The sequence below is a fragment of the Saccopteryx bilineata genome, chromosome 2 (assembly GCF_036850765.1).
Source record: "Saccopteryx bilineata isolate mSacBil1 chromosome 2, mSacBil1_pri_phased_curated, whole genome shotgun sequence".
Lineage (NCBI taxonomy): Eukaryota > Metazoa > Chordata > Mammalia > Chiroptera > Emballonuridae > Saccopteryx > Saccopteryx bilineata.
This window is the reverse complement of record NC_089491.1, coordinates 305,420,179-305,446,996: the sequence shown is the minus strand read 5'-3', so window position 1 is coordinate 305,446,996 and position 26,818 is coordinate 305,420,179. Positions and strand designations below refer to the sequence as shown.

The 26,818-nt window shown below is 53.3% G+C and overlaps 1 protein-coding gene across 22 annotated transcripts in view; it reads left to right on the top strand.

The window, feature by feature from the left end:
- Positions 1-26,234, top strand: part of NFASC (neurofascin) — a 200,152-nt gene extending 173,918 nt beyond the window's left edge. For 13 of the 22 annotated variants that reach the window (XM_066261588.1, XM_066261596.1, XM_066261591.1 and 10 more), the window contains 6 exons: positions 175-396; positions 4,582-4,698; positions 5,897-6,049; positions 14,511-14,642; positions 16,709-16,778; positions 19,950-26,234. In XM_066261588.1, the coding sequence (XP_066117685.1) occupies positions 175-396; positions 4,582-4,698; positions 5,897-6,049; positions 14,511-14,642; positions 16,709-16,778; positions 19,950-20,184 (929 nt within the window). In that variant the 3' untranslated portion in view covers positions 20,185-26,234. The remainder of the gene's footprint in view (positions 1-174; positions 397-4,581; positions 4,699-5,896; positions 6,050-14,510; positions 14,643-16,708; positions 16,779-19,949) is intronic. The other 9 variants (XM_066261602.1, XM_066261604.1, XM_066261601.1 and 6 more) reach the window with 2 other exon arrangements.
- The last annotated feature ends 584 nt before the right edge of the window (positions 26,235-26,818 follow it).

Here is a 26,818-nt window from a genome sequence, read left to right as displayed (position 1 = left end):
TTATGTCCTTTCACCGTGATTCATCTGGCCCAGTTCCTACGTCATGCTTGGGGACACAGCTGATTACTGAGCTCCATCTCGTCACCGGGATGCCTGCCTTGCACGCGGGGGCCGTAAGTCCAGGCTGGGGCAGCCAAACCGACCAGACTTGGCTGTTTTACATTTTCCTCTCAGCTCCTCCCTCGTTGCCCCCGACTACGGTGGGTGCCACGGGCGCTGTGGGCAGTACGGATGCTATTGCCACTGCTGCCACCACCGAAGCCACAACAGTCCCCATCATCCCAACTGTCGTACCTACCTCCATCGCCACCACCACCGTCGCCACAACTACGACAACCACTGCCGCCACCACCATGGAGAGTCCTCCCACCACCAGGACTAAGACACATGAATCCGGTACTGCCCATCGCCCACGCTCCCTGTCCCTCCACCCACAGCCTTCCCCAGGCACGGGGACTCTGGGATGGTGATGACCGACACCTTCCTTGGTTTCTACTTTGAAAAAACCCACAACTGGATTCTCAGTCTGGCGGCCTAGTGGCACAGGGTACCTCTGCCCCCACGGCTCGGGTGGCCCTCCACCACTTCATCCCCCCTTGTCCTAGCCACAGGTCCCTGTCCTTTCACAGAGGGCCACACTCCTCAGGCACCCTCCCCCCACCCGGGTCGCACGTAGGAGGGTTGCCAGCTACATGCCAAGCAGTCAGTCAGGGGCTGAGCATTCTGGGCACAGCTGTCCTGAGAAGGCTCCCTGCACCGGCCGTGCGCATAACCTTGTAACACAGAGGCCTAGGAGTGGGGAGTGGCTGGCCATGCCAGGCAGCTCTGTTCCCAGAACCCTGCTCCTCCCTCGGCCCTCTCCCCTCAGCTCACATGCACAGACTTTTCTCTTAAAAGGTCAGCGCTTCCACGAAACAGTACTGCACAGACGTGCTCTGTTGTTCGTTCCATGCACACTCCCTGTGCCCCCACGTGCACACACGGAGGGGAACTCACGGCCTTTCTGGGGCCCGTGGTGAGAATGGATCCCTGGCTGGCCTGTGAGCCCGGACATGTGCTGTTCCTGCATCACACAGCCAAGCCAGTGGCTCGGTTCCTCCGGCATGAGGAGACCCCTTGGCAATACAGCAATAAATCTAAGAACAGAGCATCAAACTTTTATTACCATGGAGAGGAGGGCCTCTAACTGGTGAAGCCCACAGGCCAGTAGTAAAATCAGTGTGATGCAGCCAAAGGGCTGGCAGGAAGCACCCAGAACCTTCCTCCAGCAGCTGTTTCCTGGGCAAGTTCCTTCACCTTCTGTATTTTTATTTTATTTTTTTGTATTTTTCTGAAGCTGGAAATGGGGAGAGACAGACAGACTCCCGCATGTGCCTGACCGGGATCCACCCGGCACGCCCACCAGGGGCGAAGCTCTGCTCACCAGGGGGCGATGCTCTGCCCCTCCGGGGCATCGCTCTGCCGCGACCAGAGCCACTCTAGCGCCTGGGGCAGAGGCCAAGGAGCCATCCCCAGCGCCGGGGCCATCTTTGCTCCAATGGAGCCTTGGCTGCGGGAGGGGAAGAGAGAGACAGAGATGAAGGGGGGGGGGGTGGAGAAGCAAATGGGCACTTCTCCTATGTGCCCTGGCCGGGAATCGAACCCGGGTCCCCCGCACGCCAGGCTGACGCTCTACCGCTGAGCCAACTGGCCAGGGCCTCCTTCACCTTCTGAAGCCGGTCTCCCACCCCACCCACTTCTCTTAGTGCAAGGATGGAGGCCTAATCCACATGTGTTGCCTTTTTATTTACTTATTTATTTTTATTGAGTGAGAGACAGGGAGGCAGAGAGGCAGGCTCCTGCATGTACCCTGACTGGAATTGACCTGGCAAGCCCCCTACCAGGCAGTGCTCTACCCATCTGGGGCTGCTGCTCTGTTGCTCTGCAACCAAGCTATTTTAGTGTCTGAGGTGAGACCATAGAGCCATCCTCAGTGCCCGGAACCAAGTTGCTTGAACCAATTGAGCCATGGCTGTGAAAGAAGAGAAAGAAGGGGTAGGGGTAAAGAAGCCAATTGTTACTTCTCCTGTGTGCCCTGACCAGGAATCAAACCCAGGACTTCCACATATGAGGCCAATGCTCTACCACTGAGCCAACTGGCCAGAGCCCACATGTGTTGTCTTTAACTCAGTTAGTTGCGTGGAGTGATGTGAGCTGTAAGGGGAGATAATTGATCCATAGCTGACATGCTCCTCAGACCTGGAAAATGCTAACTTGCTTTAAAGGAGCAGTATTCAGAATTTAAACAACATACACTTCAGGAAACAGTTGGCTGAGGAGAAACCTGCTAGGCTATTAGAAGCTGCCACCAGTGTTTGGTGATGGATGTTCTTTCGGACCCCAGAGTAAGATACCTTTTGCATTAAAGTGGGGGCTTCATGTCCCACTTGAATGCTTTGAGTTCACAAAAGAGACACATAAAGAATGAGGAAGGGGAGCGAGCTTGCCCACCAGCATACTTCCCCTCTGGAAGGACTGGCCTTGCTGCCACCCGGAACTGGTGCCGTGGACTCTCACATCCCAACTGCAAACTACCGGGACACTGGAGGGCCTGGCCATGCCCCTGGGTTGATCCTTAGAGCTTGGGGACACCCCTCCAACACCCTCACTTTCCTTAATGTGGCAGAATGGCTCTTTAGATTTTTAAAATAAGTTTTCATCTTTATCATGTCTTTCATCTTAGGACAAAAAGTTCACTTTTTTCCAGGTGAAATGGGACTTTTTATTTGTATTGTTTCAGATTTCAGGGGATTCTCCCTGATCCTCACATTCTAGGAGTCAGCAGGACAGTCCAGAGTTCCCCCTCACTACCTTGCTTAGTTAGTAATCAATAGCTCTCCTTGGTCTTTCTCGTGGATCTTTTCCGGTCTTTAGTGGCCACCATCTTGGTCTCTCCAAATGGCAATGCCTTCCTCCAGCTCCTGCCTCTAAATTAGGTTCCTATCACTTGACCTTTTCAAACAGTACCCCTATCTAATTGACATTTAAGACAGTGAGATTTGAGTCAATGTTATATTGGTGGCCAAACTGTTTAAACCCAATTCTTCTCTGGCTATTTCTAGGGCCCAGCTTAGAAGGAGGAAATTCAAGTCCCCTAATTATAATTCATTCCCACTAGCAAAAGTCATATAAGATTTCACAAAACTGGTATTGGGGTGGCCTAAAGGAGCCAGTTAAATGGAAACATCTGGAAGATAAGTAAAGAAGCATACTTTTTGCCCTCTCCCCCATGGAGAACACCCTATAGCGTCATCAGTGCAGTCTCTTTCTTGGTCTCTCCCCTGCATCAGTCAGTCTCACCTGGGGCAACCAGCAACTGACAAGGCTATAGCAGAGAAGGCACTCCTTTGAAGTGAAGACTAGATCTTTTATCACTTCCCCAGCGGTGCAGACTCAGTCACATGTCAAATAGATAATGAATAAATGCATCACCAATGTACTCTATTCATTTATTTTTGACAAGTGAGTTGGTGACAGTGCCCCCTCGCATGCTAATAAAATATACAGGAGCTGTACTTGTAAAGTCTTTGAAATACAAGGCCTCATGCTAGTACTCCACTATGAAATCTTTGCTCGGAAATGGGGTAATCAGACTGCTGGGACTCTTGAAAAATGATTACGTTTGAAGATTAGCACCATTCTCCTATCCACAGGCTATGGTTTCAGACAGCGTGATAGCTTTGATAAAGTAGCTCCCAGCTCCTAGGAACTAGATAATTAATGTCTTCTGTGTTGCATGGAGATCAACCTTCAAAGGCTGTGGTGTGAAAAAGCCAACAGAACAGGATTCTTCTGGTGTCTGGATCACTGAGAACTGGGTGTCAAGAAGGAGTTATCTCTTCTTGGTCCCACCTTGCCCATAAGAGAGAGAAGTAGGGTTCATACTGTCTACTTGGGACCTGGGGTCCCACCTGAGGCCATTTTCCACATAGTGCGGTGTTTCAGTGGCTAAGATTGACCCCAGGGCTCCTCAGACCAATCACCTGTCTAGTGACCATTCTCCTCCTCCAGGTTTAGGAACCCATAAAAGTTTTCCTGTGTTTGGTCCTGTCCTTCCTGCAAATCTCATCGTGCCTCGAGTGGCTTTGAAAGATAGGCCCCTCTCTCCTTCCTGTAGAACATCTGTGGTTGAAGAGAAAGAGGTGGACACATCTCTTCCCTTCTGCACTCAAGCCAACAGGGTTTTTTCCTGGCCCCGTGACAGCCCCGCTCACATAGATGACAGTGGTCTGGAAAGGGAGTGAGCCTCAGTTAGAGCCTGCAATAATATGGACCAAAACACTCTTCTTCTTACCCCGCCTCTGTGGATGCACAGTTTCCAGCCCTCCCTTACATATGGGGGTCCTCCCGACTATACCTGCTAGCATCTGGATGGCAACATCTGGCCTGGCCACCAAGGCTGCAGCTTGGAGCTCTGTCAGGGCCTGTGCACAGCCACTTTTGACTACTTTTTCCTGGCCGCTTGTGTCTGTCTGTCTGTCTCTCTGTCTCCAGCGCTGCCTCCCTCCTCACCACTAACTCCTCTTCTAACCTGCCCACCAGCCCCCGACGAACAGTCCATATGGAACGTCACGGTGCTCCCCAACAGTAAATGGGCCAACATCACCTGGAAGCACAGTTTCGGGCCCGGAACTGACTTTGTGGTTGAGTACATTGACAGTAAGCATTGCTGTGCGGGGTGGTGGTGGCGGGTAGCGGACATGCCGTTAGAGAGCCTGCGAGCTCCCCCAGGCTCAGGGAGGCCTGTTAGCCTGGCTTACTGTCACTGAGTGAAATCGATATGTGCTCAGACAGCAGCAGGGTGGGAGGCGCAGGCTTCAGGGAAAGGAAGGGGTTTCTACGGCCATTAGTGAGGTCTCGCGTTGCATGTGCTGGGGGAGGAGGGGGGGCTGTCAAATGGGGCCTCCGCCACTTCCTGCCCAGGACGAGGGTTCTGAATAGCCCCTAATGAGCCAGCCAGATCTCACCTCTGCATGGATCTCACCTCAGAATCCATGTTTTCTGATATCTCCACTAGACAGGTGGGGCCGGTTCAGACTTGGAGTACAGCTGTGCTTTGTTCAGAGAGATACCATTGGCCATGGTTAGAGACACAGACCAGGGTCACTTGTCTCAGCTGGTGGCTTGAGCTGAGCCATTCACTTTGCTGGGTCTTGGCACCACAGGTACAGTTGTGGGTTGTGGTCAGGATATCTGCCTTCTCTGAGTGAAGGCCCCTGCTTCCAGTGGGTCAGGCCTGCCGTGGAGGCCTCTTTGGCATGTGCTATAAGCAAGTAAGCCAGCTCACCCAGCCGGGCTACCCACCCGAAGATCTCTGAGGAAAGAATAAGACAAGCCCTAGTTCTCGGTGGCCGGAAGGGATTCACAGCCACAGAATCCAGCCCCCCGAGTTTGGTTCGTACTTTCTCAGCCTCCTTCCACCGCCATTCACCCTGCACTCCAGACAGGCACTGGGTTCTGAGGTGTGACTTCTCCACATGCTGAGAGATGAGAAGCGTCTCCAGTTACGACAAAGGTTGCTCGCTGGCCCTCGGATGCTCTTCAGGATCACAGCACTGGCTGACACCCTGAGAGTTTAAGGAAGTCAGATATGTTTAGTTTTAAGACTGCGGTAAGGAAAGAAACTCCAGGAGAGAGAACGGTGTCCTCTGCTGAAGAGCCACCATGTAGGGGAGTCAGCACTGTGGGGAAGGGCTGGTGTTGGAGCTGCCTGGTGACCTCCGGGCTGCACAGTGGCCTGGCCTTGCCACCAAGCCCTGGCCCGTCCCTCATGCTTCAACAGGTGGCAGGAACCTAAGCGCTGCCTCTCCAGCTCCTCGTACCTGGCCCTCGGCTGACTGAGGTTTCTGTTCCCCAGGCAACCATACGAAAAAAACTGTCCCTGTTAAGGCCCAGGCCCAGCCCGTACAGCTGACAGACCTCTATCCCGGGATGACATACACATTGCGAGTTTATTCCCGGGACAACGAGGGTATCAGCAGTACCATCATCACCTTTATGACCAGTACAGGTGAGAGGGGATCTGGCCTGGCCATCCCCTGCAAGCATGGACGTTTCATTCTCATTCTCAGCTTCCTGCTTGACTCCTCCTCCGAAAGAAGACCCCTCTCCCCCGTTCCCCACCTTGCATGCATGGCCTGTCTGAGCTCTTATACTTTGCAGCTCCCAGCAAGACGGCAGGAACCAAAAGTGCATGCGCCGTGGAGAGGCAACCTCGCTTCTGACCTGTGGGGACAAGTGGGGAGTCAAGGAAACAGGTCGTAGGATGAGGACAAGGAGGCCGCTTGGCTTCCCTGCTGTGCTTGAAACACAAGGGCTTGGTGTACGTGCACACTTGGTCTCTGCAGGTGGGTGTGGGAGCCGTGGAGCGCGGTACAGCAGGCCTGTGGGATTAGGGGACAGGGCCACCCAACGGCCTTGACCCAGAAATCTCCCTAGGAATCAGACCAAGAGTCGGCATGTACGTCACTGCCTTGCCACCGTCATCTGCTGTTTAAAAATTTCCGCAGTGTGTTTGTTTCATGAGTTGTCTGGGATTTGTTTTTATTTAATTTTTGTCCTAAGTTTGTTATGGCTTAAAAGTATTGACCTTCTGCTTTGCTGGGGGAAGGGAAGAAACTTTGCAGGATTAGAATCGCCTTAGGTCTGAAGGGGCTTCAGCCGCGGCTGGAGCAGCATCCTCCTTGTGCCAAATGCACAGGCCGGTGGGGTGGAGTAAAGGGTTTGAGGCTCAGAACTCTCTGCTAGGCAGGTAGCTGGCTGGCCATCTGAAGCGGGAGGGCACTTGCTTGTCTGTCTGTGTACATCTTTAAAAGCAGACAGGCAGGGCTTGACCTGTGGTGGCACAGTGGATAAAGCGTCGACCTGGAATTCTGAGGTCGCCGGTTCAAAACCCTGGTTTCCCTGGTCAAGGCACATATGGGAGTTGATGCTTCCTGCTCCTCCCCCCTTTCTCTCTTTCTCTCTCTCCCTCCCTCTCTCTCTCTCTCTCTCTCCTCTCTAAAATGAATAAATAAAATCTAAAAAAATAAAATAAAAGCAGACAGGCAGGTGGTATGCTAAGCCCTGGGACTAGGATCGGGGGGGGGGGGGCAGAGACAGAGAGAAAAGGACCAGTCTTTGTCCCCAGGGATGTCCTAATCAGATGCAGGTTAATAGACAAAAGGATAGAGAAAAAAAAATACCACAATGATTGATATGAACTTCTGAACATTGACTTAAACACTCATTACTCTTCCTGTGTGGGACTGATGAGGCTGATCCTGGTAGCTTGGATCTTGTGAGTGTTTGCCCATCTGTGTAAATGTCTTCCTTACTCTTTCTAGCCTGGCCCCTCCTGGTTTGGGTGTCCTGTCCTCCTTGTTGTTTCTCCGCCTGTCCTGCATATGTTCATGCCGTCGAGACTCAGGGAGCCTGAGTCCAGCTGCCTGCGTGGGGCTAGCTGGGCCAGCTCAGGCAGGGTGTCTGAGTGGGCAGGCTGCCCTGGAGCCAGTTAAGGGAACCGGACGATGGACCAAGTGGGGCAAGTTGCTAGACTCTGTCTAACCCAGTTGGGGTCCCACGCCATGGCTCACCAGACAATGGACCAAGTGGGGCAGATTGCTAGACTCTGTCTGACCCAGTTGAGGTCCCACGCTATTGCTCACCACTACATGTGTTTGATGTTGCTGTTATAAAACTGAGTCCCACCCAGAGACGGGAAACGGGCTTCAGAGTGAGACTTCATCCAGGGCTGTGGGTGAGGGTTGGGAGAAAGACCTAGAGAGAAAAGGACCAGTCCCTGCCCTCAAGGATGACCTAATCTGCTGCAAAGTATTAAACTCATAGGACAGGAAAAATACAGTGAGGACTGATGATATACTTCTGAGCATTTACTCAAATGTTCACTGCTCTTTTTCTGTGGTTGGCCTGAAGGAGCTGATGCTGATAGCTTGCTTCCAGAGCAAGTGAGGCACTCAGCACGTACCAGTTTTCCTGGTTCCTCCCACTGCAAGCTGGAGTGGGCAGGTGTAGGACCCTAGTTTTAAGCACAGAGAACTCACTTACCTCCCTGGCGGGCTGGATATTACTATGGGGAAATTGCATAGTGAAAGAAAATATTGTTGCTTTCTGAAGTTCATGTGTAACCATGCGTGTGTGTCCAGATCCTTCGGTAACACACGGTGTTTCCTATGGGTGGACTCCAGAGCCAAGTCCACACAGTTCCCCAGGTCCCTGCGTCTCATCAAAGCAAGAGTTTGTGAGCATCTCTGGACCTGAAGACTGGTTGTTTAGGCAACCATGGGCCATCAAGTTAGTCCACAGACTTAAACATGCTGTAGTGGCTCAGGAAGCAGGTGGAGGAAAACCATGGGACATTAATCACTCATTGAAGCTCTCGAGGCCAAAGAGGCCCAAGGGGCTACAAACACATAGCCCTGGACTCCAAGATGCAAGTCAAGTCTTCCATGGTGGCCGTGCGGCATGGGGCGAGGATGTGGCATGGTGAACGCTGATGGGGGGTCAGCAGGACAGACGGCAGTCCATCTCGGATTCCAGGAAAGCAGGAAGAAGGGACATTTGGGGCCCTGAATGCAGTCAGCCTCTTTCTGCTGTGTTTGGGAGAGACCCAGGGACGGAACAAGACAGGAATAGAGAGGTGTAAATTGATGCTTAAGTGAGAGCAGCCAAGTCAAATTGCATTTGAAGAAAGTCCATTCCTATTGTATTTGTTCAGCTATCCTTATTTCTGAAATAGAATCTCCTGCCGACCTTGAATGACTGGCCTCTCTTCCACAGCCAAACCAGATTCCCTCCGATTAGTTAGGAGTCATGGGAACAGTCTGCCTTGCAGATGACTTGCTCAGGGTTGTAAGGTGTGCTGTGAAGACCCATAGAATATGGGCTCTGGCCCAGAGTAAGAGGCATTGGGACCTGTGTTTGCTAGGTTAAACCCACCTTACCTCAGGTCCCATTTGGTTTGAGGGTTTTTTTAATGGAGATATTATCGGCATATGACATTGATTACTTAGTTTTAGGTGTACAACATAATGATTTGTATATTGCAAAATGATTACAATAAGTTTGATTAACATGCATCACCACACATAGTTACAAAACCCACTTAGTGTTTTTTAGTTTGTTTTTATTTAGTGAGAGGAGGGGAGGCAGAGCTAGACTCCTGCATGTGCACCGGCCGGGATCCACCGGCAAGCCCACTAGGGGGTGATGCTCTGCCCATCTAGGGCCCTTGCTCCAGTTGCAACTGGAGCCAATTTTTAGTGCCTGAGACAGAGACCATTGAGCATCCTCAGCACCCAGGTCCAACTTGCTCTTATCGAGCCCATGGCTGCAGGAGGGGAGAAGAGAGAGGGAGAAGCAGGGGGGTGGTGTGGAAAAGCAGATGGGTGCTTCTCCTGTATTCCCTGACCAAGAATCGAACCTGGGACATCCACATGCTGGGTCAACACTCTACCACTGAGCCAACTGACCAGGGCCAAAATCCACTTAGTTTTGAACAGCCTTCTGTGTCCAAACTTCATAGGAAATTCTTTGACCATTTTGGTAAAGATGAAGGTAACATCTGAACTTTGCATGGTGAAGTCAGAAATGGAAAGCTATATTTGCTTTCTAAATTGCCCATCTGGCTTCTCCCCCTGCAGTGGTGACTTTTTCTCCCAAGGGAAAGTCTTGTAGAGATGGCTGTCAGCATGTGTCAGAACAGGCATCAGGAAGACTATTGTGAGGCTTGTTTTAGAGACTGTGGGAAAGTACTTAGAGCATAGCCCATAGAAAGTACTTATAAGCGTAAACTGTTAGCAGTAGTAATACAGTACTCCTCCCTTATCTGCAGTCCACCACAGTCCAAAAATATTAAATTTCCCCCACCATCGACAAGGTGGAACAAACAGGTCCCCACAGACGCCCAAACCAGCTTCTCTACAAAAGGTGGGAACCACCATTCAAACACAAGTTGAAGTGGTTCCTTCATCCAGTGCCCCGCTGTGGCTCACGGTCAACCAGTATCCCTGTGACCCCTAGCTGGTATCAGGGAAGAAACTAAAGCAGATAACCATATCATATTAGGATGACATTGATCATTAATCGATAAGTAGTCACTGAAGACTCATTATGTGACCAGCATCATGCTAAGTACTAGGGGCTCAAAGACTCCCCTGTTCTCAGTCCTATAATAGTATCATTGGAAATCAGGACCAGAAAACACAGCAATTACAATCTACGTTGCCCAGGGTAAATGCAGTTCAGAGATTGGTGTGATCTGGAGGAACAGAAGATTCGGAAAAGAGGTTAGAGTGAAGGAAAGCAGGGGCGTGGCGTGTAGGGGCTCTTGGTCGGTGTGGAAAGATACAGGATGGGAAAGACCAGAGCACTTGGAAGGCCAGACCTGAGGGGAGCATTCTAGGAGTATAACTACGTCCTGTGTCATTGTATCCTAGGGACCTGACAGGCAAAGGGTGAGGGGACCCTCTGGAATGGAGCAGTGAGGTGAAAATGAGGGGCATTTTGGAAGGAGAAATGATAGCCCTTAGAGATAGGGAGGATGGTGAAACCATTGGCAGAAACAGGGAGCAGGGAGGGGGCAGGAAGGTACACATTGAATTTCAAGCAGATGGGCCATTCAAGGAGCTGTTAAGGAGGAAGCTCTGGGCTACGGTATGGAAGTGGCTGGAGAGATGGTGAGAGGTGAATAAGATTGCCAGTTGGAAAGTCGGGACTGGAGGTCAGTGAAGGTAAGAGTCAGGACACAGAGGTCAGTGTGGGAAGGAGCCGCTCCATAGTGGTAGACGAAGCACTGAGCACAGAGGAGCTTGAAGTTGGCTTGAAGTTGGCTTGTTGGTTCGTTGGCTCGAGCACAGAGGAGCTTGAAGAGAAAGGAGTTAGCAGGAACTGGAGACAGGGAAGATTAAATTCACCTATAAAAGGACAGTGCATGAGCTAGGGCTAAAAAGATTGGCAGTTGCCTCAAGGGTTTTTTTTTTTTAAGATTTTATTGATTTTACAGAGAGAGCAGAGATGGGGGGAGGAACGAGAAGTATCAATTCATAGTTGCTTCACTTTAGTTGCTCATTAATTGCTTGTCTTGTGTACCTTGACTGCACAAGCCCAGGGTTTCGAACCAGCAACCTCAGCACTCCAGGTCAACACTATCCACTGAGCCACCGCAGGTCAGGTTCAAGGGTTTTTAAGATACAGGCAGCTTCAATATATTTAACAGCAGAAGGGAGGAGGCAGCAAAGAAGAAATTGAAAATGTTAGAATTTTCAGAGATCCTTTCATGACTGAGTGGCCAAGGAAGTGAGGTGTGGGTCCCACAACTGAGGGAGGATTAGCTGCATAAGGAAGGGGAGGCCCAACCTGACCCGGGAGAAAAGTCAGTGTAGAGGCGGTGAGGCTGCACTGGTGTCCCCAGGGGAGTAGGTGGGCGGGGCGGAATCGGAAGAGTGGTTTGGGAGGAACAGGAGAAGAATGAAAGGATTGCTGGTGGCAGTGAAGGCCCAGTTGACGTGTGACATTGTGACCCTGTGATGGGCCTGGGTCTGTGTCTTCCTCCAGCAGGGTTCATGGCAAGAGCAGAAAAGTGCAGGAATGGCCAAAGAGACCCACAGCTGGGAATTGTGTTGGTGCTGGAATGGGTGACAAAAGGAAGGAGAGTGAGTTTAAGGTTAACAGAGGGCCTCTCGGGCCAAGAGAGGGTGAGTGGGCTGATACAGGGGAGGGTGTGGAGGGGCACCCACTGAGCAGGTGCGACTCGAGCCTCCTTTGTGTAAGGCTCTGTCCTAGCGCTGGGGAGACAACAGTAAGCCTGACAGGCCCTCCTTCCAGGAGCTTACCTTCTGGGGAGGAGGGCCAGAGAGGGGAAGCGGAGGCTGCGGTCTCAGCTCTGCCATGCACTGTCGTGTAAGTACCGTGCGCTAACCAATTGTGCCACCGGAGCTGGGGTCACATCTCAACTCGACCACTTACTAGCTCTCTGACCTTCACTATATCACTTAACCTTAGCGCCTGTTTCCTTGTCTACAAAATAGGGATAATAATGCATACCCCCTTTATGGGGATGTTATGAGGCTTGTTTTAGAGACTGTGGGAAAGTACTTAGAGCATAGCCCATAGAAAGTACTTATAAGCGTAAACTGTTAGCAGTAGTAATACAGTACTCCTCCCTTATCTGCAGTCCACCACAGTCCAAAAATATTAAATTTCCCCCACCATTGACAATATCTGCTCCTAACATCCAACCATCAACATCATTATGGCTTGATGGTACAGGGTCACTCAAAAGTAAACGGTCCTCCTCTTGACATGTTATTAGAAGGTCAGTAGAGCCTAACATTGTCACAGTGCCTGCACCAGTCACTTCACTTCATCTCTAGCAAGCACTGTATCACCTCATCGTCACAAGAAGGGTGAGTGCAGTACAGTAAGATATTTTGGGAGAGACCACATTCACATAACTTTTAGTACAGTATATCATTATATTTGTTCTATTTTATCATTAGTTGTTAATTTCATGCATCATTTGTAAATACAGCTTTATCGTAGGTTAGGTACATATAGGGAAAAACATGGGTTTGGTACTATACACAGTTTCAGGCATCCACTGGGGGCCTTGAAATGTATCCCTTGTGGATAAGGGGGACTGCTGTGTGACTGTCAGATGGTTGCAAGGGCTATGAGAAAGATACGTTAGAGTTCTCAGAGAGTGACTGGGTCAGGGGAGAGGGTCTCTGCTTTAGCAGGAAGGCCTTTCCGAGAAGATGACATTTGCTGAGGTAGATCTGGAGGAAGAGCAAAGGCCCTGAGGCAGGAATGAAAGCAGCCAGTGTGGCTAGAGTGTAAAGAGTGAGGAGAAGGGGGTGGGAAACAGGATTGGAGAGGTGGCCAGGGCAGCTTGAATGGGACCTGGCAGGTCAGGATAAGGAATGGAGGTTTTTCCCAATAGTAATGAGATGCTTTGGAGGTTAAAGCAGAAAGGGATTTGATGGGGGGGGGGGGGGCGGTCTCTAGCACTGCAGGGCTGGCCTGTGGGAACAGGAGTGGAAGCAGGGATGGGAGCCTGCCCCGCAGCATGCACAGATCGGGGCAATCAGCCAGAGTCTTAGGAGTTCCAGGGCTTAGAGCGCATGGCAGGCAGCACTTGACCATCAGTCTTCAACTCTAATTGAGACCGTCTTGGTGCAATACCCTTGGCTGAGTGCTAGAAAGACAGTTTCTCAGCCCAAGAGGACCAAAGGGTGGGATTGCACCCAGATGCCTGCTGCACAGACAGCACTTGATGCAGGCGCTGGAGCACCCCCTCCGTTCCCTGCAGGCCTCCCCAGGGGAGGCCCGTGCCTGGGCTCCGGCTCCCTGGGCTCTCAGGGCTCTGGCTGCACTGTGGCCCTCCCAGCTGGCCTCACAGTTACTTTGTGTCTGTTCAGGTCTTCTGATCCTCCCTCTCATCCACATCTCGGTTTCCATGGCTGCATCTCAGGAGGTGTTGCTTTTGTTCTCCCGTGCATTGAAAGGAGAACAGCCAGTGGGTCCTACCCAACCCACAACCCCTCCTGAGCCCTAGCCCATGCTACTGTGTCTTCGAGGACACCATCGAATGATGCCTGAACTCCTGCCTTCCATACTCATCCGCATGCCCTCCAATCACACGGGGTCTGCCTACTTGGAGACAGATCTCTACGTATTCCAGGCAGCGACAGAGAGTGACCCACTGTGACAGAGAGGGAGGGGGCAAGTCAGCTTGCCACAGCTGCCCTGGCGTGGGGTAGGGATCTTGGCGTGTGGAAGTGGTCTAAAGTGGCATGGGGTGTGCTAAAGGTGTGGCCCCAGCCTCTCCACCAGCTGTCTGACTGACACAGGGACTGTCTTTGCTGCCAGGGAGACAGTACACAGTGCGGCTGGGGAGACGTGAGAAAGCTAGGGTGTCCGGGAACGCACCCTGCCCAGACCCGCTGCCAGGAAGCCTGGTGGGAAAGGCTGCTGACCTGGGCTGTGCAGGCCCATGAAGGTGCTCCTGTAAGGGGTGTTTGCATCCTGACCATGCCCAGTTTCCCGATGGGTACACACTGGCTCCATTTCCTCGGCCCAGGCTCATTCATGGGGAATTGTACCTCCACGACCAACCCCTGGCCTTCCATCAACCCCTGCCGGGCTGTGACCAGGATGTCGTTTGCAACAGTGCCATGCCTCGTCAGTCCGTAGGAAACTTTCCCTCCTGACGGCCTTTCAGCCTCCTGCTGCTTATTCTGCTCCCTGTCTCCCCTCCCTCTGCCTCTTCTCTGACATGTTGACCTTGGCTCCTTAATTATTTTCTCTCCATCCCTGTATTGGGTAGTTTGGGCCAGAGGGCTGCTAGGTGGTAGCGTTAGGCTCCGGGAGGAACAGGAGCATGATGTAGCTGCAGTCCTCCCCTCACTGTGCCCCCTCACCGGCTCCCACGTGAAACCTCCTTCACACGTTTGCCTCTGGCCCTCCCCCAGCTTACACCAACAACCAGGCCGACATCGCCACCCAGGGCTGGTTCATCGGGCTCATGTGCGCCATCGCCCTCCTGGTGCTGATTCTGCTCATCGTCTGCTTCATCAAGAGGAGTCGTGGTGGCAAGTATCCAGGTAAGCTGTGGCAGAGAAGTGGGCTTTAGGGCACTGGCCAGCACACATTCCGGGGAGTCCCCAGGCCCCCTGCCAGGTTGAGGGGGCTCTGTTCTGTCGGCAAGCCTAACCCTAGTCAAGCTTGAAGACAAACTCCTCTTGCCTGTTCTCTGCATCTTCAAACTGCCAGAAAACACTTGAGTTAATTACGTTCCCCTGAGGTGGGCGGGTGCAAAGGTCCCTGCAGCTCCAGTGATGGCGTGGAAGGAACCCTGGTCCCTGTTAAGAATGACCTTCCCTCCCCCTGATTCACCATCCATCTGCTCAGTAAATTGGCTATTTTTCAGGCTGAATCTCATTAGAATCCTGTGTCCCAGGGAAGGAAGAAGGAAAAGAGTCATTTTCTCTAACCATTAGAGAGGGGGAGGGGAGAGAGGGAATGTAGTGAGGAGGGGTCTGGACAGAAGAAGCACACCCTGAGAGAAGTTGCCGAGTTGGGCTGTCAGCATGATTGGGACGTCTTGACAGAGGACGGAAACTCCCACGTGAGGAGCCGGCAGAGGCTGGGTTTGGGGGGGTGGGGGGGAGGCAGGTTGCACTCCTCTGGGCCCTTCAAGGGCTTTGGGCTTCCTTAGAGTCCCAAAGGGGCATTTCTCCTCTGTGGGCCTCGAGATTCTCCAGCCCAGACAAACCAAGGTCAAGTACAAAGACCTCTGGCATTCTTGTTTCTGGAAATATTGATTGCTCTTCAAATGGGCTAGAAAGCCATCCGTCTGCGATGGGTCGGGTAGGGTGACAGGAGACAGGAAAATGGATGACCCCGAGAGGGAAGGTCCTGCTGGACTGCAGCATGAAACTGCCCCTTACCCCTGTCCCCAAGCCCCGTGGTCAAGCATACCCCCTGCTCCCCAAATGCCTGCTTCTCTTCATTTCTGTGAATAAAGCCTCCAGGACCTCCCTAAAACTCTGAGAGGGGAGATTCTATTTAATCCTTTCCCCTGCCCACTGACCCTCAGACTGGGACCCTCGAGTCCTGCCTCTCCCTGAAGTGTCAGGGGGCAGGAAACTACCGTTCTCATTTTGGTGAACGAGGTTTACTTTCACGGTGCTGTGCTGTGTGGGGATGGTTTTTCTTCTGTAAGAGAAAGCCAGAGTCAGGGAGGTGGGTGACCTTATGAGGTCACCTTCCTGTTCCAAATGAATCGAACACCTGAAGCCCTCAGCAGGTGAGCTCTGCGCCTCCCTCTGCCCACTGGCAAGTGCCCGACCCAGTCTTCCTCCAGCTACAGGCAAACCCCTAGTCCACTGAAAGGATGAGTAAACCAGGAGCCATGAGGCCCGGGCCCTCGTCTTCCCTAGACTGTTTCCAGCTTGTTATGTGACAGGTCCTTCACCTCTCAAGACCTGATTTCCTCCCCTAAAATAAGGGCAATTTTCCTTCCTTATACCCCAAAAAGGTACATAAAGAGTCATTCATGTAAATGTCTGCTGGGTGCCAGGCACTGTGCTGGGTGCTGAGGATTCTAGAAGGAATAGCGATCTGTCTCAGGGACATGCTGGCTGGTAGCGAAGGAGTATCACACGCCTTGATGGACAGGGCCTTGATGGATGTCTTCACCTCACAGAGGAGGTGTGGGGGGATGGGGCCATGCAGACAAGCGAGGGCACAGCACTTGGTTAGGAGCTTTGAAGAACACATGGCTTCTCCCCCTCAGGAAAGAACTGGCGTTCTGTCACAGGTGTAAGAAGCACACACAAATATGTATAAGACAGAGCAGAGTGAGAAAGGTGCTGAGAAAAGGGTCACATCCCCTGGCGGTCAGGGAAGACCTGAGGGAAAGGGTGAGGGGAGCCAGGTGGGCGGGGAAGTCGTGGAGAGGTAAGGAAAGCCCTGGGGGGGAGGAGCACACAGAAGCAACTTGGCAGCTGATGAAATGTGGGAGGCAGGAGCAAGGGAGCCTTCGATGGTGCCTTAAGGAAAGGGAGAGAGAGTGTCAGCCCAGAGGCGTGTCTTCTGGCTCAGTGGTCAGGGCCCTCAGCGCAGGGACAAAGTCATCTGTCTGTCTTTGCTTCTCTTACTGACCAAGTGCGAGAAAAGAAGGATGTTCCCCTTGGCCCTGAAGACCCCAAAGAAGAGGATGGCTCGTTTGACTACAGGTGCGTGGGCTCCTGGGCTCCTGTTCACCTGCACTCGGTCAGGTGGGCTGTCCGCACTGCCCATGAGCAGTGCCCTCCCTTCCGAGCGGCTCGGCTTGGCTGCTGGGCCACCGCTGTAGTGATGTCCTCACCCATCGCGCATTGCGCTGTCACCTCTGCCGCTCCGAGGGCACCTGCTCCTCAGGTTGTGCCGATCACAACTGTCCCCACACTGCCCGACACACACTCACTCCGTGGCTGGCATTTGGTCATTTAGCTGCATAACACGGCTACACTGAGCTCCTTAAATATGTTTCCACATTTTTATTCTGAAAACGAGCCCTGGGTCCTCTTGGCTGTGGAAAGAGCTTGGCTCTAGCGTCCTCCCTGCCTGCACCCCACCATGCCCTAGAGCAGGCGTCCCCAAACTACGGCCCGCGGGCCGCATGCGGCTCCCTTGAGGCCATTTATCTGGCCCTCGCCGCACTTCCGGAAGGGGCACCTCTTTCATTGGTGGTCAGTGAGAGGAGCACTGTATGTGGCAGCCCTCCAACGGTCTGAAGGACAGTGAATTGGCCCCCTGTGTAAAAAGTTTGGGAACCCCTGCGAGTGAGGGCCTGGGGAAGCCGTCCTAAAGTATGGGCTAAGTGGTGGTGGGTGCTGTTTAAGGCCTTTTCCTCTTGAACTTGAACATTATCTCTGATCTTTGGCCTGAAATAGGCCTTAGAGAGGCATCTGGTCCAGTGACTGTCCCAAGAGAGGGGACTGAGACCGATTGAAAAGTCACCTGCCTGAGACTCCCACACTCGCCACCCAGTGAGCTGGTGGCAGAGCTGAAGAGGCCGGGGCCCACCCCCGTGCTCTTTCTCAGATCTGGGCAGGCCTTCGTACCTGGCTTAATGAAGTGCTGGCCTCTGTTTTGATGGCAGGTGTATTTTGACTTAAGGAACAGTGCAGGGTGGGTCCTGAGGTCTCACTCCTGACCAGGGGCGTGTGAGAAAATGCTCTGTAGAGGTCTCTTTCCCCACTCCACCCAGTCACTCTCTGGTCACCCCTGTCCTCCCCCGACCTCCTCATTTCATCCTGGGCCTCCGCCACTCTGCCCATCAGCAAGCAGCCTGACAAGTGGAATTAGATCAATAGGCAGTGAGCCACTGCCCACACAGGAGTCTGTCTGGCGGCCTAAGGACCACATCCGTCCACCCAGTTCCAGCCTCCCCATTAGCCTTTCAAGGGGCAAGCACAGAAGCCTCTCCTCTGATTGTCACCAGGACCTTGGCAGACCCAGCCCCTCTGTAAGCTGAGCGCTGTTCCCTGGCCATCAATACCAAAGGCTGTAAAGCCTTCTCACCCCCAGACCCTTAGTATAGCCACAGAGAAGGGGGTGAGGGCCTCTCACACACAGAACCAGGGAAAGAAGCGGATTCCACAAGCACCTCTCCTCCCTAGACACCAGAACTGGTGGGCAAACCCATGCCTTCTGCCCGCTCAGCCCCGCCCGCCCGCCAGCATTGAAGTTGGAAAGGCATTTACGGGCCACACCACACACGCACGCACACACACAACACACCTCAGCTTTGGCGGGGGCGGGGGGGGGGGGGGTCGGCAGCATTCATGCTAGAGCCCCTACTGAGATGAGTCTAAGGGCCCAACACTGGGAGAGGGCTGAAATCAATACAGAGGAAATTTTGCCAAGTTCCCAGGCAGACAGGCCTGGGGCAAAGAGGAGCACCTGCGCCACCCTGCGGCCTAGCTGTCCCGCACCTCCCTGGTGGGGTTTCCTCTGCTTCCCCCTAAGGCGTCTATTTACCTGGTCCTTGAAGGTCTCTTAGAAGGTGGGCTGACAGGAGGCTAGCATTAGATCTTCAAGTTTTAAAAAATACATGCCAGTTCTCACAAGGTGAGTTCCACTTTCAACACAAACCCAGAGACCCACCTCCCTCACTCAGGGCGCCTCTCCCACAGCAGTGTCCCCAGAGACTGCAGGTAGAGTTAGCAGGGCCGCATTCATTCATCACACGGGGGCGGGGGCTGATCGCCTCCCCTCTGTAATGCCCCGCGCCTCCAGCTCTCGCTCACAGCCCTCCCCAGATGGCTGTCTTCACCCAGCACTGCTCTTAGAAGCCAGAACACAGCCCAGGCAGCTGGGCCTGTTGTTTTCCACACTCCTAGAAAGGGTACGTCTGGCCTGGGGACAGCGGATGGGGCAGTGTGTGTCTGCTCAGACCACCTGGCACCGCTGTGGTCCCGCCTACTGGGACCCAGATTCTCATTGCTGGTCCCACTGCCTCCTGCCTGGGAGTTTGTTTCCCCTCTGAAGTGCAGCCAGCAGCACCCAGGCCGCCCTCCGAGCTGAAAGGGCAGAGAGTTTTCCAGCCAGGAGGCAGGACGCGGTGCCTGAGCAGACGCCCTGGGCCATTGGGACATCTTCCCTGCTGGGGGCACAGCGGGCAGCTGCCACTCCAGCCTCCAGCCTCCCAGCCCGCCTGCACAGGAGACAGGAAGAGCTGAAGGGCAGGTCCTAGGGGCCTCAGAGGGAGCTGGGTAGGGTTCTCTGAGCTTGTTAGTCTTTGTTGTGGGCCACACCTATTCCCAGCATCCCACACCCGTTTGCTTGCTTGGCCCAAAGTAACAGCATCTGTTTGTAGATAAACCAGAGAGAGAGCTGAGAGGAATAACACCTAGACAGAGAAGGAGCGAGGCAGGCAAAGGTTTGTTTCTTTAAGGCCCAGACCCTGCCTTTTCATCCAAGGCAGAGCCTTCTGATAGACTAAGGCCCAGTGAGAGGGCTTTCCCCAGGCCTCAGAACCACATAATGACACACTCACTGCTGGAACTCCCCCTGCCTCCTCACCGGCCTGAGCTCAGAGCAGTTGGCCCTGTCTTACCCAGGTGGCAGTCCCTGCTTCCGCCCCAGACAGTGGCCCAGCTGCATGCAGAGCAGCCCAGACCAGGGATGCACAAGTGTGGGCGGCTATCCCAACTCTGCACCAACTTGCCACCCCATCTCGGAGAAGCTGCTTGTCCTCTAGGCCGTGGCTTTCCTTCTGTACAGCTGGTGGGACAGGGTCGTCCCCAAGGCCCTGTCCTCTCCGAGCTGTGTGGTGCACGTAGTGTGTGTGCTTGGTGAGAGGGTTTGGGCGGCGCTGGGCCGGGCTGGGCCCTGATTCCTGTGTCTCTCTCTCTGGCCAGTGACGAGGACAACAAGCCCCTGCAGGGGGGGAGCCAGACGTCCCTGGACGGAACCATCAAGCAGCAGGAGAGTGACGACAGCCTGGTGGACTACGGGGAGGGCGGCGAGGGCCAGTTCAACGAGGACGGCTCCTTCATCGGCCAGTACACTGTCAAAAAGGACAAGGAGGAGACCGAGGGCAATGAGAGCTCCGAGGCCACCTCGCCCGTCAATGCCATCTACTCTCTGGCCTAACAGAGCACCCCGGGCACAGCCACTGCTTTGCAAACGGGAAGAGAGGAGAGGAGGAGACGAAGCCACCACCACTTTCAGGGACAAGGGTACAATGTCAGGATCTGCCAAGCTGTGAGGACCACTGACCACCCAACCAACCACAAGCCCCCTTCCAGGGACTCCACACGCCCGGGTGCCATCTGTGTGGGAGAGCTGGAGCCACGGCCAAGCTCACGCTCAGTGGGAGGGGGCCTGCGCCCCCCCCAGCCTCATAGCAGTCCTGAGGCCCCCACCACACTGCCCACCCTGGACCTTGGCACATACTCACCAATTTCTGCTGGTTCCGGTACTTTTCATTGTCTATTTTTGCTTTAGGCATCTGTCCCTGCAGACCCAATATCTCCATTTACTTTCCTTTTGAAGTGTCCCTGGAAAACGAAAGAATAGGTGGATTCCCACACCCTGCAAACTGCAAAGATGAGCAAAAAGGTTTCATCCATAAAAGAACATAAAGAAAAGCTGCAGTATTCAAACCGCACAGGGCCAATGTATTTCCAAAGGATGCCTTTCTCGCCATATGCCTCCCTGTGCCCACAACCCATCCGCCTCGGCCTTGTCAGTTGCTAAGCCCAGCTTGGCTCCTTTCTGGAAAAACGACAGTATTTTTGGCAGGGCGAGAGTGGACAGGGCTCCTGGCCTTGCTCTGGCTCAGTGGGAGGTGGGCTTCCTTGCTCTGAGCTTGCTCCATCCTCTGGAGTGTCCAAGACAAGAGCTTCACTGACTCTGACCAAGGAGTCTGAGGAACAGGAGTGGGCACAGATGAAAAGGACTTGAACTCCAGTGACCGGGTACCTCAAGCATCAGAAAATCGGGCGTCTGGTCCCTAGGAGCTGTGCTCACCTTGAGAAAGGAGAACACGGCTGGGTTTGGACTCCTTTCCCATCAGTGAAACCCCGGATGCAGGAGCGAGGGCCCACCCATTGCATCCCGAGTAGAGGGTGCTTCCCCACCTGGTCGGGAGTCTGCACTGCTGCCCTTGAGGAGACGGGACCCTGCGATGCAGAAGCTTTGCTGGTATGTTTGGGAGTGTACAGCACTGCTCCCCTTCACCTCTAGCAGGTGTCCTGTCTTCGGTCAATCCTGTATGATGTTGGAACTGTGCAGATGGGGCCCTGCTGCCCTGAGACTGAGCTGGTGCCCTTTCCTTAGGGTATTTACCTGTCAGGGGACCCTGCGGGGACACCACCCTAACAATGTGGTGAAGTCTGGCCTGGAGGACTCAGCTCTTCATATGCCTTATGCAGCTCTGCTCTGTCCCTGCAGCCCCCAGGTTCCCAGCCCAGCCCGCAAGCCCTGAAGCCTCCAGCAATCTCTGTCAAGGAGAACGGGGCGGCCTATGCAAGCGTCACAGCAGAACCAGGAGCCACCACTTGACATGCCCTGCAACCCGTTTCCCCAAATGGAGACACTCACACACCTACAGTTCTCAGAGACCGAAGGCACTGCCTTCATTCACCCCACCTAAATCCACTTTTGAAACCAAAGGTACCTAGTCTCAGAGGAGAAAGATCGTGAGCCTCAGAGTAATCCTTTAGCTATTGCTGCAGCCAGCATTGGTTTCAGGAGGCGGAAGCTGACCTTAGCAATGGGCCACCTGCCATAGGCACAGCTTCGGAGTTGAGCCTCCAGCTGCTTGCCAGGGGATCTGGGCAGGAGCAGGGCTTTGTCCTACAGAAACTTTATTAAAGCATCATTCGCCACGAGTTTAAGCCACAAAGGTATTAGCAATGCTTGCATCACTGGTAATCAGTTGGTGAAGGTCAAGCTTATAGATATACATACTCTGTCTGCAGGTGAGAAACCACAGCCCAGAGCTGAGCCAATTCTGTCATTTGAACCTGAGCAAGTAACTACCCTTTGGCCTTAGTCATAGCCAGGTTTGCTTTCTAGAAGCCCAAAGGGCAGCTCTCTCATGGTGACAGGGACAGGGTGAATAGCAAAGGACTGAGGAGTAAGCTCAGGGGTCCCCTCCCCTGGCTTTCCTCTGACATCTGCCTGGACACAGCTGGGGACCCCGAGCCTAGGCCCAGGGTCCCTGAAGGGAATGTCAGGGAGTTATGCCTGTGAGCTGAATGAAAGGATTGGCCTCTTCAGAAAACACTGTGGGTCTGAGCAAGGTAGTCAGTTTCTCAGGCCCTGAGTCCATATTGCACCATATGTGCTAGTGAACTTATTGTTCTGAAAACAGCCTCTTAGGGCAAGAAGGACTGTGGGAAGCCATTGTACCCATCCCCCGCCTCCAGAAGGTCTGCTGCACAGCTGATGACCAGGGAGAGCCTCTGCTACAATGCAGCCTTGGGGAGAGGTGATTCCTCAGCCTGTCTCTGCTCCTCGTTTGTGTCTTGCCCATATCTATACCATCCCTCGTCCCATGTGAAGATAGTGTCGTCACCCCCATCAGTGGCCTGCCCAGACCACCATGCCGTCACAACTCTCCTGGCAGGCAGGAGCATACCTGGGCCTGGACAGCCAAGTTGTCCCAAAGCAGAGCTGACAGGTGCTTAGAGAGGTGTGTGGGTGACAGGCTTAGGGTTAGGGTTAAGGAGGCAGCCCTTCCAGGGAGAAGAAAGTCCCTTTTCATGGTGTCACGCCAGAGTCGCCCAGCTCAGCAGGACAGCAGTATTGCCCCACATTCCCCACCAGCTGGAGCTCAAGCAATCACCCCCAAAACACCCAACAATGACGCCAGGGGAGAGGGATACCATTAGGTGCTTGGGCCTATCTGCCTGGGGGCCTGGGGGGAGCGGGAGGGGGAGAGGTGTCGCTTCCCTCACAGTGACTAGAAGTCCCATTGCTTGTGCCGGGACCCCACCTACATGCTCGGCCTCGAGAGCTGCAGTATCCTGTGTCCCCATTTGTCCGGTGATCACTCAGCGTATACATAATCTTGACCGCTGAGTGTGAGCCGGCTCTAAGGCACGGATGCCATGGTGAAGAGTGGGGGGTGGGCCCTGCCCTCTCTGGGCTGCCTGTCCTGGACCCGAGTCTTGGGACACAGGGGCGTGGGTTGGGAGCATTCTGAGCGTGTGAGCCGCCCATGGCCCCAGGGTCCACGGGAGAAGCTCCAGAGGGAGAACTCGGTCAGCAGGGCTAGGCAAGACCAGGCATCAAAACCCACGGGGATGGCTGGGAACAGGGCTGCGTCCTCAGCCTCTGCGCTGCCCCTCAGGACCAGCGGCTTAACCTGTCTGTATTGTGGTGGCTCGGTCTCCCCTCTTCAGTCCCTCCTCGAATAGCTCTCCCTGCAGAGGGGCCCGGGCCCACCTGAGGAGCAAGGAGGCTCGTGTTTGGGGAGCATACCACTGCAGGGCCAGGGGACAGCTGCCTCCCACCTTGCTAGGTGTGTGGAGAATGGGACCTGTTCTTTCTTACCTTGCTTTTGAGGAGAGGGTTGAGTTTAAGCTAAAGACAAAACTGGACTGGCTCCTTCCCTTGTCCATTGCCATTGCCCTGAGAGGTTGGAAGTATCTGGTCCACCCCTTCTTTGTAAGTCTCGAGGTCTGGGGACATGTCCACCTGCCTGAGAGGCAGCCGATGCCAATATTGTGCACTCTGCGAGGGATGTCTGCTGACTGAACCAGAGAGTGTCATAGTTTCCCTGAACACAGCTGACCTTAGCAAAGGTGTGGAAACGGGTCCAAGGATATTGTGGGTTTCCCGGCTAAGGGACTGCCCTCCCCTGCTCACACCAGCACCTTCACGTGGGCTCACACACAGCAGACTGGAGGCCGCACCGCAGGGTAGCTCCTCAGGAAAAACAATACAGATTAGGACGTTGTTTTGCAGGGGCTCAGTCCATACCCAGCCTGCCTACGATGAGGTGTGAATGTCTGTGCAGTGGGCAGTGCGCGATGCGATGTGAGGCAAGAGACAGGCTGCCCAGGCCGGGCCCCCTTTGGGCAACTACAGAGGACAAAACCAAGAGAGAACTAGGCTGAAGCAAAGGAAAGTGAACCTTCCCCAGGAAGGGCACGGGCAGCGACCCTTTCAGGCCCCTGGAGCCCTTTTGCAAGATCAGACCCACCACACAGAGCATCGTCACAAACAGCCCTGTGCCTGGAGAAGTGGGGAGTTCACGTGCTTTTGCCTTTGTCTCTGCAAGGCTACTTCATCGCATTGAAGGGGTGAGGCTCCCTGCGCTTCCGGTCAGCAGGGGCTGGTACCAGGGAACAACTTCTCATTGGGAGGGTAGCAAGTGCCTGCAATACAGGCACAGCACAGGATGGGATTCAGGTTTGGCCACTACTGCAGGAGCCCCTGCCAAACACACTGTTAGGTCCACTCGAAAGAAATCATGCCATGGGTCCTGGTGGAGCTTTGCATGGTGACTTAGAAGTAGATTGTAGGAAGTGTCTGGTTTGTTTTTGGTTTTTATGTAAATCACTGTCAAACAAATGAAACAGAGCTTGAAATGTCAGCAGACTCAATGTTCTCCTGGGCAGCCCCTCCCTTAACCCCCGGCAGGAGCCGGTCCTGGGAGTTGAGCCTTCCCGCTGCTCCAGCCCGCCCAGTTCCAGCCAGGGCAGCAGCCTTTCCTTCCCTTCCCTACTAAAAACAGACCTTCCTGAGACAGGTTCCCAGAAGGATCCCAGGGAAAGGCAGACAGCCAACCGGGAACCACAAGGCCCCGCCCAGCAGTGTCTCAAGCCACACCCAAAAGCAATGCTCCTCTATCAGTATATTAGTGTTAAGTGGATGTTCCCTAATGATAAGGGTGGAAATGAAATACTATAGACACGAAGGCATCTAGCAGAGGATCGGATTCAGATTTCAGCATGCAAGGAAATCACAGAGTTGATCTCATTGAAATGATTCATCGTACAGACAAATGCACTAAAATCTGGGGTGAAGGGACTTGCCCAAGATCACACAGCTCGTAAGTCAAGGTGATAGGTTAGGGAGTGAGCTTGGACCCTCTAACTCCTTGTCCAGTGTTCTTGCATTGCACCCCAGCTGCCTCCTTGGAAACAGGTGTTAACTTACCTCTATCCTGCAGGTTCACCCTCGTTGCCCTTGACCACTCCTTCCACATCCCCCACATCCTCCCAAAATGAAAGACACAAAGGATTTTTCTGAGTCCAAGATCAGTCAGTGTGTGATAGCCTGTGGTGGTAAGGGCAGACCCTGGCCAGAAGGGTGACGAGGTGACTGGCGTTTGTCACTGTGAAGCCCAGACTTGTAACACATCAGGCGCCCGGTGTGCTGTGTCCCTCAGTGAAGGTGTGAAGGGCTCTCTGTCCACTCCGCTCTTGGCCATGAGGTACCAAAGGGCAGCAGGGCCCATGGAAGCCCTGCCCCCACTGGGATTTGCTGGGCTGCAGTTCAGCACAAGTAATGACTTCAGTGAAGCAATAAACACAAAAATCTGGGAAAAGAAATCCAGAATTTTGTGCACTGCTCTGTTTCTTTTTCAAACATGATGCAGATCAGATGACCCTGCTCCTCTCTTTTTTCTGATCCCCAAATGCAACTTCTTCAGTCAGTGTTGTTCCTCCACCCGGCTCCCAGCTCTTTGCCAACTTCCTCACACCCCTCCTGAGCTGAGTGTCAGTCGCCTGTGTGACGTGGCTGCCTTCTGTCCTGGTCCCACCCCAACCATACTGGACCATCCCAGTTTGTTCCTTTTGGTGGGAAAATGTTTTCCCAATGTCTCCATCCCTTCTCACATATGCACACACCCACAAACTGTCTGATCTTTTTTCCATTGGTTAAATATTTAACTCGCCGTGGCAGACCTTGTTTTAACACCTCTCACATCGTGTTCTTTCCTTTATGCGAGTTATTTTGCATTAACCGTCGTCAGCGACAGATGCGTCTCTGAGGGTGTCATGCACGACCTTCGGCAGGGAAGATGTCTGGGCTGTGGAGGACCATCTAATACATGGACTTATAAACTGACTGCATGAGCAATGAAAAGGCCAAATTCAGAATTTTTTTTGAATCACTGTAAAAAAACTGATTTCTTTTGTATAGAGAACACTAAACGTATAATAAAAGTTGTTCAAAATGGACTGTGGCCATGTGTTCATTTTCCTTAATGGATGGGAGAGCTGTCGGGGTGAATGATAGGAACAAATTAAAGAGTTTTTCATGGGCACCAGATAGCATACACTTTTGGAATTCTGTGATACCAGCCCCCATTGTGAAGTTGGTCTCATCCCAGAAAACCCTGTAGCACAGTTTGTTTTAAACATAGAGTGACTAGTATAGGCATGCGTACAGCCATGGAGACACCCCAGTTCAGTGCGACCACACAGATGTCTGTGGGCCGTGGGAGAAGCGTCGTGTAAGAGGTGCTGGAGGAGAGAAAGGTGCGAAGCCGCTCTTCTTTCTGCCCCCCTGCCCTTAGATGAGAGAACACCAGCACACGCTCTGCCCTGTGCCTGGCACAAAAGGCATTTAATATTGCTGAATAATTAAAACTATTTACAACAGACCAAATCAAATCCCCACATAGACTCAAAGGAATCTCAGTCAACAAGCAAATAGAAAAGGAAGAAACAGAGAGGGCTGTTGGTTGAGGAGCACTGCTCACCTTTCACCACACCTCTCTCCTGAAGGTTGGGGGACTTGTGGTTGTGCTAATTTCCACTGA